Source organism: Pectinophora gossypiella, chromosome 7 (genome assembly GCF_024362695.1).
Source record: "Pectinophora gossypiella chromosome 7, ilPecGoss1.1, whole genome shotgun sequence".
Taxonomy (NCBI): Eukaryota; Metazoa; Arthropoda; class Insecta; order Lepidoptera; family Gelechiidae; genus Pectinophora; species Pectinophora gossypiella.
Genome location: NC_065410.1, coordinates 13066408 through 13080763, shown reverse-complemented (window position 1 = coordinate 13080763; position 14356 = coordinate 13066408). Strand labels below are relative to the sequence as shown.

Below are 14356 nucleotides of genomic sequence, written 5' to 3'. Positions count from 1 at the left end.
AGTTAATATCAAGTGGAATTTGCTGTCGGAAAATTCATTAAAATTTTAGTGTTTCTTTTTTAATCATTTTCAGTTCTATACTTTTGCGACGGAAAATTCCACTTGATATCAACTCAGAATTATGGTTTGAATCATCCTACGAAGTTTTCGTTACGATATTGAAGTAAGTACTTTTAGCTTCTTCATTTAGCTTCAGCTATAGAAGAGACACAGATCATATAATACTAGAAGAGATGAAATTTTTACAAACGATTTTTGTTTTTATGGCGATTAGCGTGCTTCACAAGATTCCATGTTCCGAATTCTGTCTAAAACTAGAATTTTTAGTTTTTTCCTTTTTTTTCAACTTTTTTACGCGTAAACAGATGGACTAAGCACGCCCCGGACGCTCTTCCGTGTACAGTCATGAGCAATATCATGTACCCACTTTAGAACCCTGTCGCACTATCATACTTGACATTTAATGAGACTTACGGTTAAATGTCTCAAAAAAGTTAATTTGAAATGGTTTCAAAGTGTATACATATTAGTACTCGTGACCGTACCGTCTACGCGTGAGTGCGAACGAGACACAGTCCGCGCGCTATTTCCCTTACTAAAGTAAGACCCAGAGGGAATGAGGTCGGCGCAGGATACAAATTAGTGCGGGGCGGAGAGTTATCGTCCTATACGTAGTATTATTCTTTATTCCATGCGATTAGGATAAAAATTGGTATACTCATGTGAGCATGTGAGCAATGTGAGTGACGTCACGTCTACGTCACCCAACTAACCACCACCACCGCCGTAGTGATCATACCGACCAGGATCATTGTTTTTTGTGTAAGTTTTAAGTCTAATGTTTGTGTATTGTTATCTTGTGTGTGTATGGGACATACCTAATAGTCTACCATTTATGGTCAGTCACATCTCTAGCGCGAGCAAGCCAACGTGTCTCAATGTTTGGATCTTGTAATTTAATATAATATCCTAAGTAATACAGTTCATTCAATTATTTGTGTGGGGTTTTATTATAATTTACCAGCGCTCCCTACAGTGTGGCGTCCTTTTATAATAAATAGTTTATTACAACACTATTATTGTTCATATTATAAACCATTATGAATAAGAATAATATTATATGTAATATAGGATATAAAATTAAAATTACGATTAATTAAAACATTTTAAATTATTGTACTAACACTGCAGGTCAGTCTACCGCCCCCTCTCATACCTAGTACAAAGGTGCCCATTATACTGGCCGCGTTATTTCTTTCTAACAAGGCCTTTCTCTTTTCTTATAATACACACACGTTCACAAGCTCACGACTAGATCCCATTCGGGTAGTCAGAGGTACATCTATCACAAGATGAACTAAGTACCCACACCTCACCGACCTTCTTGTTACACCAACGTGATAGGTGGTGAGTATCGACGTCTATAATGGTCAAGTCAACTGTGTTAGTGAAAACTGCACTTAAGATAAATTAATAACTCATTGGTGCAAGACCGGTACCGGGGTTCGATCTGGTGCTCCCCGTTTGATAAACAAGCCCACAGGCTTGGTTCACAAACCACAGGAGCATAACACATAACATACATAAACTGCCTATATACGTCCCACTGCTGGGCACAGGCCTCCCCTCAACCAACCGGAGGGAGTATGGAGCATACTCCACCACGCTGCTCCACTGCGGGTTGGTGGAGGTGTTTTTACGGCTAATAGCCGGGACCAACGGCTTAACGTGCCCTCCGAAGCACGGAATCATCTTACTTTTTCGGACAATCAGGTGATTCAAGCCTGAAAAGTCCTTACCAAACAAAGGACAGTCTCACAAAGTGATTTCGACAATGTCCCCATCGGGAATCGAACCCAGACCTCCAGATCGTGAGCCTAACGCTCTAACAACTAGACCACGGAGGCTGTTAACCACAGGAGTATAGTGACTATAATAAATAGTAATAAATAGCCAACAAACATACCTTGAGGAGCTCGGTGGCGCAGCGGTTAACGCGCTCGGTCTGCGATTGTTGAAGTAAAGCAACTTTCGCAAAGGCCGGTCATTGGATGGGTGACCACAAAAAAAAAAGTTTTCATCTCGAGCTCCTCCGTGCTTCGGAAGGCACGTTAAGCCGTTGGTCCCGGCTGCATTAGCAGTCGTTAATAACCACCAATCCGCACTGGGCCCGCGTGATGGTTTAAGACCCGATCTCCCTACCTATCCATAGGGAAGGCCCGTGCCCCAGCAGTGGGGACGTTAATGGGCTGATGATGAAACATACCTTACTAAAGTACCCGACGATGTGGCAGCCCTCCTGGTCGGCGCAGGTCATGACGTAGAACAGGAACGGCTCCACGTCGTAGTACAACGTTTTGTGGTCCAGGAAGAACTTGGCGAGCAGGCACAGCTGCTGGCAGTACTGCTTGTGTTTGCGACCGTCCACTTGCCACACGCTCAGGTTATCTTTGCGGTACACCTGTCAAATAAAACGCACATTTCACAACCGACTGCTTCTTCACTAGGAGCTAAAAAGAAGCCAGAAAAATTGGCCGTATTTATTAATATGAACGTTTTTGACAACTCTCAGCTGAGAGCGAGTGTGACATTAGTGAGTCAAGTCCAATTTATTAATAAGAACAGATACTTGAGATCAATCTTGAGTTGACACTCGGAACTTGAGATTGGTTTATTAATACGGGCCTAAGATCGCGTTGATTTAGAGGCTTGTTTTACAGCTTCGAAATCTCAGTGCTACAAGTGCTAGGAGTCTCAATTTTTTCATGAGAATTCCTTTTAGGACGCAAATGCTTACTAAGACGGTTTTTTTGCGAAATTCAACGCCTAAGGGGTGGTACAACTTGTACGAAGTTTTAATAGTAACAGCTAGTACTATACAGGGTGGTAGTGACAACGTACCGAATACTGAGGGGGACGATTCAGCTCACGATCCTGAGATTATCAAGTGGAATATTCCATCATAAAAGTATGGAATTTAAAATCAATTAAAAAAACAATAAAATCATGAATTTTGCGACGGAAAATTCTACTTGATATCAACTCAGGATCATGAGCTGAATGATCCCTCTCAGTATTCGGTGCGGTGTCACTAACACCTTTAAACCAGGTTTACGAAATTGTAGAAAAAAATGTTACTAACACTAGCTAATAAGATAAATGTAACTAACACAATAAGGATGAATATCGTCTGAAATATATTTTTTTTATTTATTTATTTATTCCACCACGCTGCTCCAATGCGGGTTGGTGGAGGTGTTTTTATGGCTAATAGCCGGGACCGACGGCTTAACGTGCCCTCCGAAGCACGGAATCATCCATACCCCCTCCGGTTGATTGAGGGGAGGCCTGTGCCCAGCAGTGGGACGTATATAGGCTGGAATGCTATTGGAATACCATTGTATTTAAGTCTATAAATTATGTAATACAAACTGGATTTAAAAAAAAGAACAGAAAGGAAAACATGAAACAGTAGGACTAGGGCCCTGTGCTGGGAGGTTTTCTGGCCACGTATTTCCCTCAGCGTTACAGATTCCGATGTGGTAAGTAGTATTACAGCTAGTTACATAATATGTAATTTAATTTTTTGACGTTCAAAAAGCGCTAACTTTGTAAGCCAATTTTGAAAAATAAATATTTTTGAATTTTTGATTTTTTTTTTTTAATTATTTGCTGTTTATGTTTTATTAATTTATTCAGGGGTCCAAGAAGCATCTCACCTCGTCCCCGGGCGGGTGCCTCCACACGCACTTGGCCTTGTGGCGGGCGGCGCCCGTGGCGGACTTGTGGTGGTTGAGGCAGTACTCGCATACGAACAGCCGCGGCACGCGCCCCGCGTCCCCCGGGTACGGCGACTGGTACCACACCTCCATCATGTATTTGCCCATCACCACGAATCTGGAATATAAACTGTCAGAAACGGTTAGATCAAAACCCCTCCAAACCCTCAAATCGAAATCCCCAAATCCTGTCAAATCGTCAGGTTAGGTAAGCGGACCCTGTAAAAAACGGGATAATGCTATGGTTAGCCCCCAAATCCAAATCCCCAAATTTTGTGAAATCTTCAGGTTAGGTAAGCTGACTCTGTAAAAAACTGGATAATACTATGGTTAGCCCCCAAATCCAAATCCCCAAATTTTGTCAAATCGTCAGGTTAGGTAAGCGGACCCTGTGAAAAACGGTTAGATCAGGCTTGGTCATATAAAGAATACACAACAGTAACACTCCCCGCACCAATTCGTACCGGGCGGTGACGTCACCTCCTCTGGATCTGGGTCTTTAGTCTTAAATGGCTGTAAGCCGCTAAAGAGTAAGAGGGAGGCGCACGGAAGAGAGTAAGAGGGAGGCGCACGGAATGTGTCTCGCTCGCTCTTTTTAGAAGGCCGGGTGAAATTTTTGTATGGAGGTACTGGCGCGTGGGTTGACGGCCCTAATCGCTATTGGGGTGGACAAAGTCACTTGTAATGAAGAGACAACTTGCAGCTACTTTTGATACGAACTTCTATGATGAACCGTATGGTGACAGTCGATCAACCCATTGCCTTTATATACTAACTACCTACTACTAATTTTCTGCGACATGCCAGAGTTTTTATAGACTATGTTACTCGACGAACTACCCCTGATATAATACTATATTCATCATAATACACACATGATTTAGACATTGACAACAATCGTTATAGACGCCGATACGGCTCACCACCTATCACGTAAGAAAGCTTGGTGATGTGTCGGTACTTAGTTGATCATGCGATAGATGTACCATTGACTACCCAATTTATTTATTTCTTCTCCACTTATATCTTCTTTCTTCTTGTTTTTATTCGTATGTTTATGTCCTTTGTATATGTCGTTGTGCAATAAAGTATTATTGATTGATTGATTGATTGATATCTATAGATGGTAAATACAAAATTAGGATACAGTTGTGAGTAATAAAAAAAAATACGTACTTCGTTTCTCTATCGGTGGGTATGTCTTGCAGTTCCTCTTCAATCTTGATGGCGGCCAACGCCTGGGCTTCCCGGAACAGTCTCAGGTCATAGTCCGGGGCGAATCCTTCCAGGATGGGTTCCCTCTCTTCGTTCATCTCCTCCCCTCCTACCGTAGCTAGCTTCTCTCGGAGCTCTTGACTGCCCTTCCATTTTGATCGCATATCCTGGGAAGATAAACAAATAGTTTCATACTTAAAAGTGTAGAAATAATGATATCAGTCGCTTACAACCAGAAGAGGGCAAGTGTCGTAGTTCCTGGCTGGGAATTTGTCTGTTTCATCATCATCACCAGTACCAGTACACCAATACCATCATGATGGATGCATACAAGTGCTTGTAAGGTATTTTCCAATGGTCCTCTACCTCGTCGAACTATTAAATTATAACGATAATTTGTTTGATTTGTTTGTGTATACTCCATACCCTCTCCAGTTAATGGAGGGGAGGGCTGTGCCCAGCAGTGGGACGTATATAGGCTGTTTATGTTATGTCATCTGTTTTGGTTAAATGTCAAAAAGAGGATCCATTGAAATTCGGCTTTAAAACTTACGTTTCTAGGGTTATTATGTGTTCGCTAGAACTTTAGCTCATTAGATTTTTTTGTAGGTTTACGTGACTTTAACCCGTGAATTTATTTTAAATTTAAAGAAAGTAGTAAAATGGTATTTTATAAATGAGTAAATGTTTGAAATGTAAATGTTTGGGCCAAACTCGCAAGCAAAGCGCGAGGCACGCACCTTGACCTTGAGCTGGTAGGCCCGCTGCTCGATGGTGGGCATGGCCCTTGGCCGCGCCTGCACGGCCAGCAGCGCGCGCCGCCGCGCCGCGCCCGCCGCCGCGCGCTCCTCGGCGCCCGCCACGCACCACGCCGCCGTCACGTTGTGGTACAGCGGGCACGCGTCCCACGTGAAGTGCCGCGCCGCCTTGCCGCCTGCCACCCAACGAACACACGGCTTACAACGGACACACTTTTGCGCAAACATTGCTTTCTTACATGATTTAAGGGCTTTATTTTTGAGTTTTAAATTATGACCCATGTTATTTACCAGTGGCGGCCCTAGCAAAATATTAATTTGGCGCAAGACATGAAAGTGGTCGCTAAGCGGTCTAATTTACAAGGCAGGTGTGCCCAATCCATTTACTCCTCAGTGTAAATCCGAGGCTGCTGCCAGGGTGGTCCCATTTTTACTAATTTTGCCGCCCCCCCTCACCGCTATAACGGCGCCCCGCCCCGTTCGTTCGCACCGCCCTAGGGCCGCCACTGATTATTACAGCCATTATATTATTGAATAATTGAGAAAATAAGTAATCCTAATTATCCCGGTATTGGAATTATACAGCGCCATTTATATTTCTTTATGGAACGTGGCGTGGAAAGTCCCTAATTACATGTTTATGTAAAGGCACTTACCCAGGTGTCCTTGTGAGTCGCAGCCGCGCACGGGGCAGCGGCGCTCGGACGGGTGCGGCGGCGTCAGCGAGATGGGCGACGCGGGCGCACGCTTGCTGCTCTTCTTCGTGTCTTTACTCGATTGGCTGGTTGATGATCTGAAATTTTACAACTGTATATCAATACAAATAATGGTCCTCCCTATCATTGGAATATCGCGACAATCATCGTGGGCAGTGATGGCCCTAGTATTTTTTTTAACTGGTGCAAGATGTCACTCTGGCGCCCCTCAGCCTCTCTAAATGCAGAACCCATTTGTCTCTTACTATAATACAGTCTTACATGCATAATTACAAATAGTAAGTATCAGATATTTTAATGCGTTATGTGAAACTAGTCTTATTTTTTCAAAACTATAATTTTGGCGCCCCTAGAAACTTCCATGATGTCCAGGGCAGATGTGCCCAATCCAGATCAGGGGCTGCCAGTCAAGAGTAGTCCCGTCTTGGTTGATTTTGGCGCCCCCACCATGGCGGCGCCCGGTGCAGTAGGACAGCTCGTGCCGCCCTAGTGGAGCCACTGATCGTGGGCTTTCCAGCAATAGTAAAAGTATTTGATATTTATTTACGTAGTCACTCAGGATAAGGTCGCGCGCCGGTCGCACATTGGATACAAATTCACATCGTACGTAAACATACTAATAGTGGCCTACGACCATTATCCCAAACACGCGGTAATGTGGCCTGTGGACTTATGTAATATACCTCTTGTCAGTGCCCTTGTCATCAGCGTCGGAGTCAGTATCCGTATGTGTTGGTCGTGACACGGTAGCGAGGCGGGACACGCGAGCTGAGAGAGACCGCGTCAGTTTGCGCGGCATTGTCGACGAATCGCCTGAGTCGCCGCTCTTACTTGTTGCTTCTGCCTGTAATAATATCATACATACATGTTTGTGTTATATATAAACTCCCCAGAATGGGATGGGCAAAGCCACAGCTAGTCAGAATCAGGAGACAACTTAAAGCCACTGATAATAAGTCCTAAAGTGGATATGATGAACAGCATGGAATAGAAGAAAAGAGGATGGAAAGGCCCTAACGCGCATTTTGTATGAGAACCACTGTCGGTTTAAAACTACTCTCTTTTACTGCTCCTGCAAACAGATAACTACGACAGCTCTACTATTTACTAATAGCTTCTCAAATTCCATGGCCACTTTACCAGGATTGTATATTTTACATGATAGGTTGCAATTTTATCATTAGATAGGCTGCAATTTTAGCTATAGGCTGCAAATTTATATATTTTATAAAATTATACTGCATACAAAAGTATTTTTTTGATAAATAGGCAATCATACTAAGGTATTTAGCTTTCCTGTGTTAAGGAGAGATCTCCTTGCGTGGTCCTTGCATGATAATCGTTATTTGACTTACTACCCTACAGGTTATAGTACACAAAATTACCTTATCAAATTCAAACATAAATAAACTTGTTAACCACAGAGTAGTTAGTACTCCGTACCAATCAATATTATAATACAGTTAGTCTAGAGGATGTGATTGGTTTCAACAACTTACCTTATGATTAGAATTTGTAGTTGGTTTTGTCTTTCCAGTCTTAATAGGTTCTTTCTTGGGTGTCGGTTCACTGTCACTGTCTGATGACACAGATTCGACTGATGATTGACTGGAGGAGCATGATGATGCACTTTTGACCTCCACTGCCTTCTTCGGAGGAGGCCCTGAAGACCTGCTGCCGCTTCGACGCTTAGCAGTGCTTTCTTTTGAGTTGGAATCATCATTTTCAGTAGGAGTTATTGTTGAAGGTGATGTATCTTTATCATCACTCGACTTCCTTGAGCCTCTCTTAGGCCGGGGAGACACTTTAGGACTCACTTTATTACTTTTGTTACTCGTTTTGGATGATTTACTCTCAGTTTCAGATTCAGAACTGTTGTCTGGTGAGAAAATACTCTTCTTTTTCGAATTTTCTGTCTTAACTGTTGGTTTAGTAGCTGTTTTTGCTGCTGGCTTGGGGGTTTTAGCACCAGAGGTTCTAGCTGCAGGTTTCTTTGTAACAAGTACTGAAGCAGCAGATTTTGTTTTAGCTGAACCACGCCGCCTTGGTGGCAGGGGCATTGGACTTTCAGGTTTTGGTGCCTCATCTTCACTAGATGATGAAGCTTTAGTGGATAATCTCCTTTTTGGTTCTTCTTTCTTCTTTGGTTCTTCAGGTTCAACTTTTGGCGGAGATTTCGGTTCCGGTATACTGTTCAGAGGAATGCTGGCTGGGAGAGGGATGTCAGAGGTAGAGGAGTCAGAGTCTGAACTGCTGGAGGCAGACCCTGAACTGGTAGAGGAACTCCCGCTGCTGCTGGAGTCCGAAGTAGACCCGGAGCTGCTGTCTGTACTCGTGTTAATGAGCTGGAAATATTATCAGAATAATAAAAGTATGTCATATAATAACTAGTCTTAAATAATTATGTCGCAAAAATGTTTACACAAATTTCATAGTTATACAAAGGAGAGAAGCGTACGCCGTTTGTAATAAACAGCATCATTGACTTGTATGTGAAATTATAAGAGAAATATCGAATTAAACACAGTATAAAGCACTCACATCAAGATTCGTCATTTTTACGGTATTTTATTAAAAACCAATACAATATAGAAGTGTACGCAATTAGTAACGTTGCACGGTTATCTTATACGCGCATTTTCATAACCAGTTCTCATACAAAATGAATTAATAAAATATAAAAAATATTAAAAGCGTCGTCCACTCTCCAGCCTATTTGATTGACGTTTCATTTAACGTTCCTTTTCACGTCATGCCTCCTCAACCTTTTCTCTTTAGACGACGGCTGCACGGCTTTGCCTTTGCCTTTCCCCAAAGGGATAAAAAAGTTAAAAAAAAAAACAGATTTTTTTTTAACTATTCAAATATTTAGCAAATAAAAAATCGAGTATTTCGAAAATAGTCATTCATTAAAAAACTTGTCAAAAAAGCATACCTCGTTATAATAGTATTTTATGCAACAGTTGTATAAGAAGGGTCAAAAAATGCGAGTGGCGTGAGTTGCGATGTGAGCCTTGGCGAACATCGCAATAAGAGACGCCACGAGCATTTTTTGACCTAGTTATACAACGTTGCATACAATACTTTTTCTACGACGACGTAATTTTAAATGAAACCAAAATTTTCCAATTTATTTTCCAACGCGCGGGTAAATGGCGGCAAATGTATACTTTTTTTTTATAGTATATCTATGGCACCAAACAAAGTAAAGGTGCCAGTTTCCAGGTCAAAAAAAAAAAAAACAACAACAATGCTTTTTTGGCGACATTATAGTACAGTTACACTTTGTAAACAATGCTTTTATAGGCCATAGAGCGTACACTTTTTCAAAGAGTTTAATTATGTATGTACTTATATTAGACTTTTTGGTTATTTAAATGCCAGATTAAAGTAGAGGAGTAGAAAAATTTATAAATGTACCAAACCAACCATTCGTACAACGCAAAGGTACAACGAACTAAATGACGTTGGAAAACGTTCCGATTCAGGTACCAAACATCTGAAAATAATGAATCAATGCCAAGTGAACTATTTTTAACTAACTTATTTTTATTATTTGTTTGTTTTGAGTTTGAAATTGTTGTTAGTGTTAGGTATCCCATGATCCCACTCAACGTTACCGATAACAGCCGATACTACGGCTTGATTGCTCTAAAACGAAGAGTGACTGGATTGACTTTATTTGTCTTTGCCATAGACATATAAGAGTATGGACTGGAAATACCTACAAAAAAAACGTGCCACTTCGTCGCATAAAATGGCGGCCTTTACTAGGGCTGCAAGCTGTTTCAATACTAGGATTACCATACTCGTACCTACTAGGTGGGTGATTCTTATTCTTACGTTTTTTTTTGTGAGTTGTAAGAATTGTATATGTTTTTTAGGAAAATCAGTGACCCCTGAATTATTTTACTTAGGTAATTACTTCTAGTATCGTGTCCGGATATAATTTTTGCCATAAAATTATTAGATATTATATTTAAAAAAATTTGAAGTCATAAATGTCACGGAACGTGTCGTGTGAGATTGCCAGAATTGCAGATAAAATGATTTTTTCTGAAGATGTGGCATGTTATTTTTCGAAATATTACAATAACTATGCAAGAGGAACCTTTGTTCTATAAGACTGTTTAACAAAATATATAAATAATGCACACTATTTATGATTTTGAACAACATACATTTTGTGAGCAGTTTTTGTGTCACAACCGTGTGCGACTCTTTAAAATTACAATACTCTGTAGAAATAAATCTGTGACATTGGCAACCCTTTCTAAGTTTTTTTAGAACGGCAACAATATGTTCTTGTCAGTATTGCAAATGACTAAGAGCGTTGAGACCAGTATAAAATCAATCTGCTTTTACATTTTTAAAAAAGGACAACCTTAACTCGTCAACGCCGTGTTAGAGTTTTAAACTTAAGTATCAGTGTTACACTATTGTTTGAAATATGATATGCACGTCATACAGTGTAGTTTAAAATAATTACTTAAGATTTGCAGTATCGTGGATAGCTTTTGGGTTATATCGAACACGTTTCAAATTGTCACGACCATGTAATGATAAAAATGTCACAGCCGTAGACATTTTAAACACATGGTTGTGACATATAATGCATGATCGTGACATTCTTTTTTATTTCAATAATTTAGTGGGTTTTGTTGCTTTTATTTATAAATTATATTATTGTTTGATATGCTTACATACGAGTACTTAATTTACTAGTCCATATATATCCCAGTACTGGGCAAGGGCCTCTTCCAAGATATTTGGAAGGAATTTATTCATAGCCACACTAGGCAGGGGTTTTTTAGGCGGTTGTATGGTATTGTTACGGAAGTGGATTTCGGGATTGGAACGAAACTCACTGAGTTCAAGGAGAAATATTTGTAGGTCAAATTGTTAGTATAAATAACGACAACCCTGATACCCCTTGCTACGCTAAATTTACTAAGAAGAAGTATCATAGCGTGATATCAGGAAACACGGTCTTTACCTGGAATAGCAACGATCTTGGCCCTGAAGTTCCCAGTACAAATAACCTCCTTAGAGGAGGCCTCGACAGCTATTAACTCCCTCACGGATCACGTGAGGTCAGTTTTGAACGAAACTTCAAAACAGGTTCCGGAGATGGAAGACCATATCGCTGGAAACTGCCTACCGATATCCGTGATCTGCCAACGGAGAAAAACGCAGCCACCCGCGCATATGATTCCAATCGCACCGAGGAATGTCGCCGTCATTTGCGTCTCTAGCAGCATACTAAGAAAAGTGTAAGAAAACGTATTAATGACATGCGACAGAATCGGTGGGATAATCTTTTGAGCGGCATTGAGCCCCACCACCAGGCCATCTGGCAGCTGTCTAGGTCTCTTCAAAAGGATACGGTTGTTCCTACTCCTCCTCTCAATAGGCCTAACCAACCCCCCGCTTTTGACGATGACAAAAAAAGCCGAATGCCTTGCCGACAGTCTCGAAGCCCAATGTTCGCCCAGCACTCTCCCTATCGATCGTAGGCACCGCTCGACGGTGAACTCTGAAGTTCAGCGTAGGGCTTCTGTACCTCCCACCGATCCTTCTCTTCCACAGGTCACTAAGGAAGAGGTACTAGATATCATTAAAAATCTTCATACCCGAAAAGCCTCTGGCTCAAACGGTATCACGAATCGTGTCCTTAAAAACTTCGGTGCTCCCCTCATCTGTTTACTAACGGCAATATTCAACGTCGCCATGATCAACTGCGTCATTCCACAGCAGTGGAAAGAAGCAATTGTAATTGGTATACCAAAGCCTGGGAAACCTAAAAACGAACCTTCGAGTTATCGCCCCATAAGTCTCCTCAATACCATGGGGAAGATTTATGAGCGGCTCATATTTGCTAGATTACGGGACTACGCCGAATCCAATAGTCTTATTCCACTAGAGCAGTTTGGTTTTAGAACCAAACACTCCTGCGTTCAACAAGTGCACCGTATTATTGCACATATCTCTAGTAGGTTAAACTTAAAAAACCTGTCGCTACGGGAGCGCTCTTCTTCGATGTGGCGAAAGCGTATGACAAAGTCTGGCACAACGGCTTGATCTACAAGCTTTATTCACTGGGAGTGCCAAACCGTCTCGTGCACATCATACGAGACTTCCTCTCAAATCGAACCTTTCGCTACCGCGTGGAAGGGACGCTCTCGTCACCGCACCCGAAACATGGCGGAGTCCCACAAGGCTCCGTCCTCTCCCCTTTACTATTTTCATTGTATACTAGTGACATTCCCAAATCCCCTAACACCTAACTAGCTTTATTTGCGGATGATATAGCCATCTATTCTTCGTGCCGTGATCAAGTTATGATGACCGGAATTCTCCAACGCGCGGCCAATGCCTTGGGCAAGTGGTTTCGCAAATGGAGAATCGAGGTAAACCCGGAGAAAAGTGCAGCGGTGTACTTTTCAAAAAGCTATTATAACACGCCACGGTCACGCCGTCAACTTAAAGTCATCAAGATGTTTGGCAAGCCGATCCCTTGGGAGGAGTAAGTCAAATATCTCGGCGTAGTCTTAAATAGAAGTCTTACTTTTAAGGCCCATATCAAACGTGTGCGCGATCGTGCCGCGTTTGTAATGGGCAGTCTTCATTGTCTCCTTAACAAGCGTAGTAAATTGTCCCTTAGGAATAAGGTGAAAATCTACACGACTTGCATCCGTCCGATCATGACCTCATGAAAAGTATCGGCGTCCGAAGGACGTAATATACGATCCCGACGACCCGCTTACTCGGGCCATAGAGGCAGCCAATCAGCTCGCGACACCAAACACTTCAGGACCCCGATACTGACCCCGCCGGCGTGGTCGACGACTTCCCTCAATCAGCGCTTATCGCTATCGACCCTCTAGGATCGATTAACTCTTTCAAATATTTTTCTTCTCACACGATGCTCTGAGCCGAGGTGGGCACCCCCGATACTGACCCCGCCCAACTGGGCACCCTCAGGCCTGTTGCCTTAAACGTTGTACCGGGTGAGAGCCTTCAGCGCTCCCCATTTGTCCGGCCAAGTAGATAATGCCATCTGCGGCAAATGTACAATAAGTACAAAGGTTTTTGTTTCCAAATCCTAAGTTTTTTATGACGCGATCTCAATTATTGTGATTTAGTTAAGTATCACATAATCAGAAAGAAGATTGCCAAATAAATACTTTTGATTAAACCAATTCAGTGTTTGCTTACTGCCTAATTGCTCCAATCAATTGAGACAAAAAACTAAGATGACAAAAAAAAATAACAGCAACAGTTACAATGAAAAATGCAAAACAGTCACATCCATGTCATGTTGTGTCACAGCCATGTTTAGTGATGTCACGACCGAGGCACAAATGTCACAACCGTGTTTTTCTACCCTTGTTTTTTAATATTTCTGAGGGTATTAAGCTTGTCCATATGCATCCAAAATATGCTTTTGACATAAACTTTTGATTTGCATCATAAAAACTCATAAAAACATATTTTATTTTTTTTTGGGTTTTCTGCAAACTATTTAAGAATTACCCAGGTATAGCATCTTCTTCTTTGCGAGTCGATGGCGATCGATACTAAATTTTTGCTGACCAATAATAGGTATAGCATTATAATAATAAGTATTCATAAGAGAACAGAAAGGGAAGGTAAAGGGTAATTAGGTGGTGTACTGTATTTTTCGTGTATGTTTTGTGTAAAACTTGTTCTTTCTGGTATGTTGTGTGCAATAAAGTATATTTGTATTTGTAAAGGGTTTAGTCAAGATTTATCTAAGTAGTTTCCTTAACAACTCTATAACATTGATTACATTCTTTATTGCGCACAATTCGAATCCACCTGGAGTGTATAATGAAACATAAATTATAACGTAAATCTCTTTATT

The 14356-nt window shown here is 41.5% G+C and overlaps 1 protein-coding gene across 1 annotated transcript in view; it reads right to left on the bottom strand.

The window, feature by feature from the left end:
- Positions 1-9174, bottom strand: part of LOC126368320 (histone acetyltransferase KAT7) — a 30045-nt gene extending 20871 nt beyond the window's left edge. The window contains exons 1-8 of the mRNA XM_050012229.1: positions 9010-9174; positions 7968-8813; positions 7152-7312; positions 6409-6545; positions 5735-5928; positions 4956-5161; positions 3720-3909; positions 2267-2461 (exon numbers count right to left, since the gene is read on the bottom strand). Of these exons, the coding sequence (XP_049868186.1) occupies positions 2267-2461; positions 3720-3909; positions 4956-5161; positions 5735-5928; positions 6409-6545; positions 7152-7312; positions 7968-8813; positions 9010-9024 (1944 nt within the window). The 5' untranslated portion in view covers positions 9025-9174. The remainder of the gene's footprint in view (positions 1-2266; positions 2462-3719; positions 3910-4955; positions 5162-5734; positions 5929-6408; positions 6546-7151; positions 7313-7967; positions 8814-9009) is intronic.
- Positions 9175-14356: the final 5182 nt, after the last annotated feature.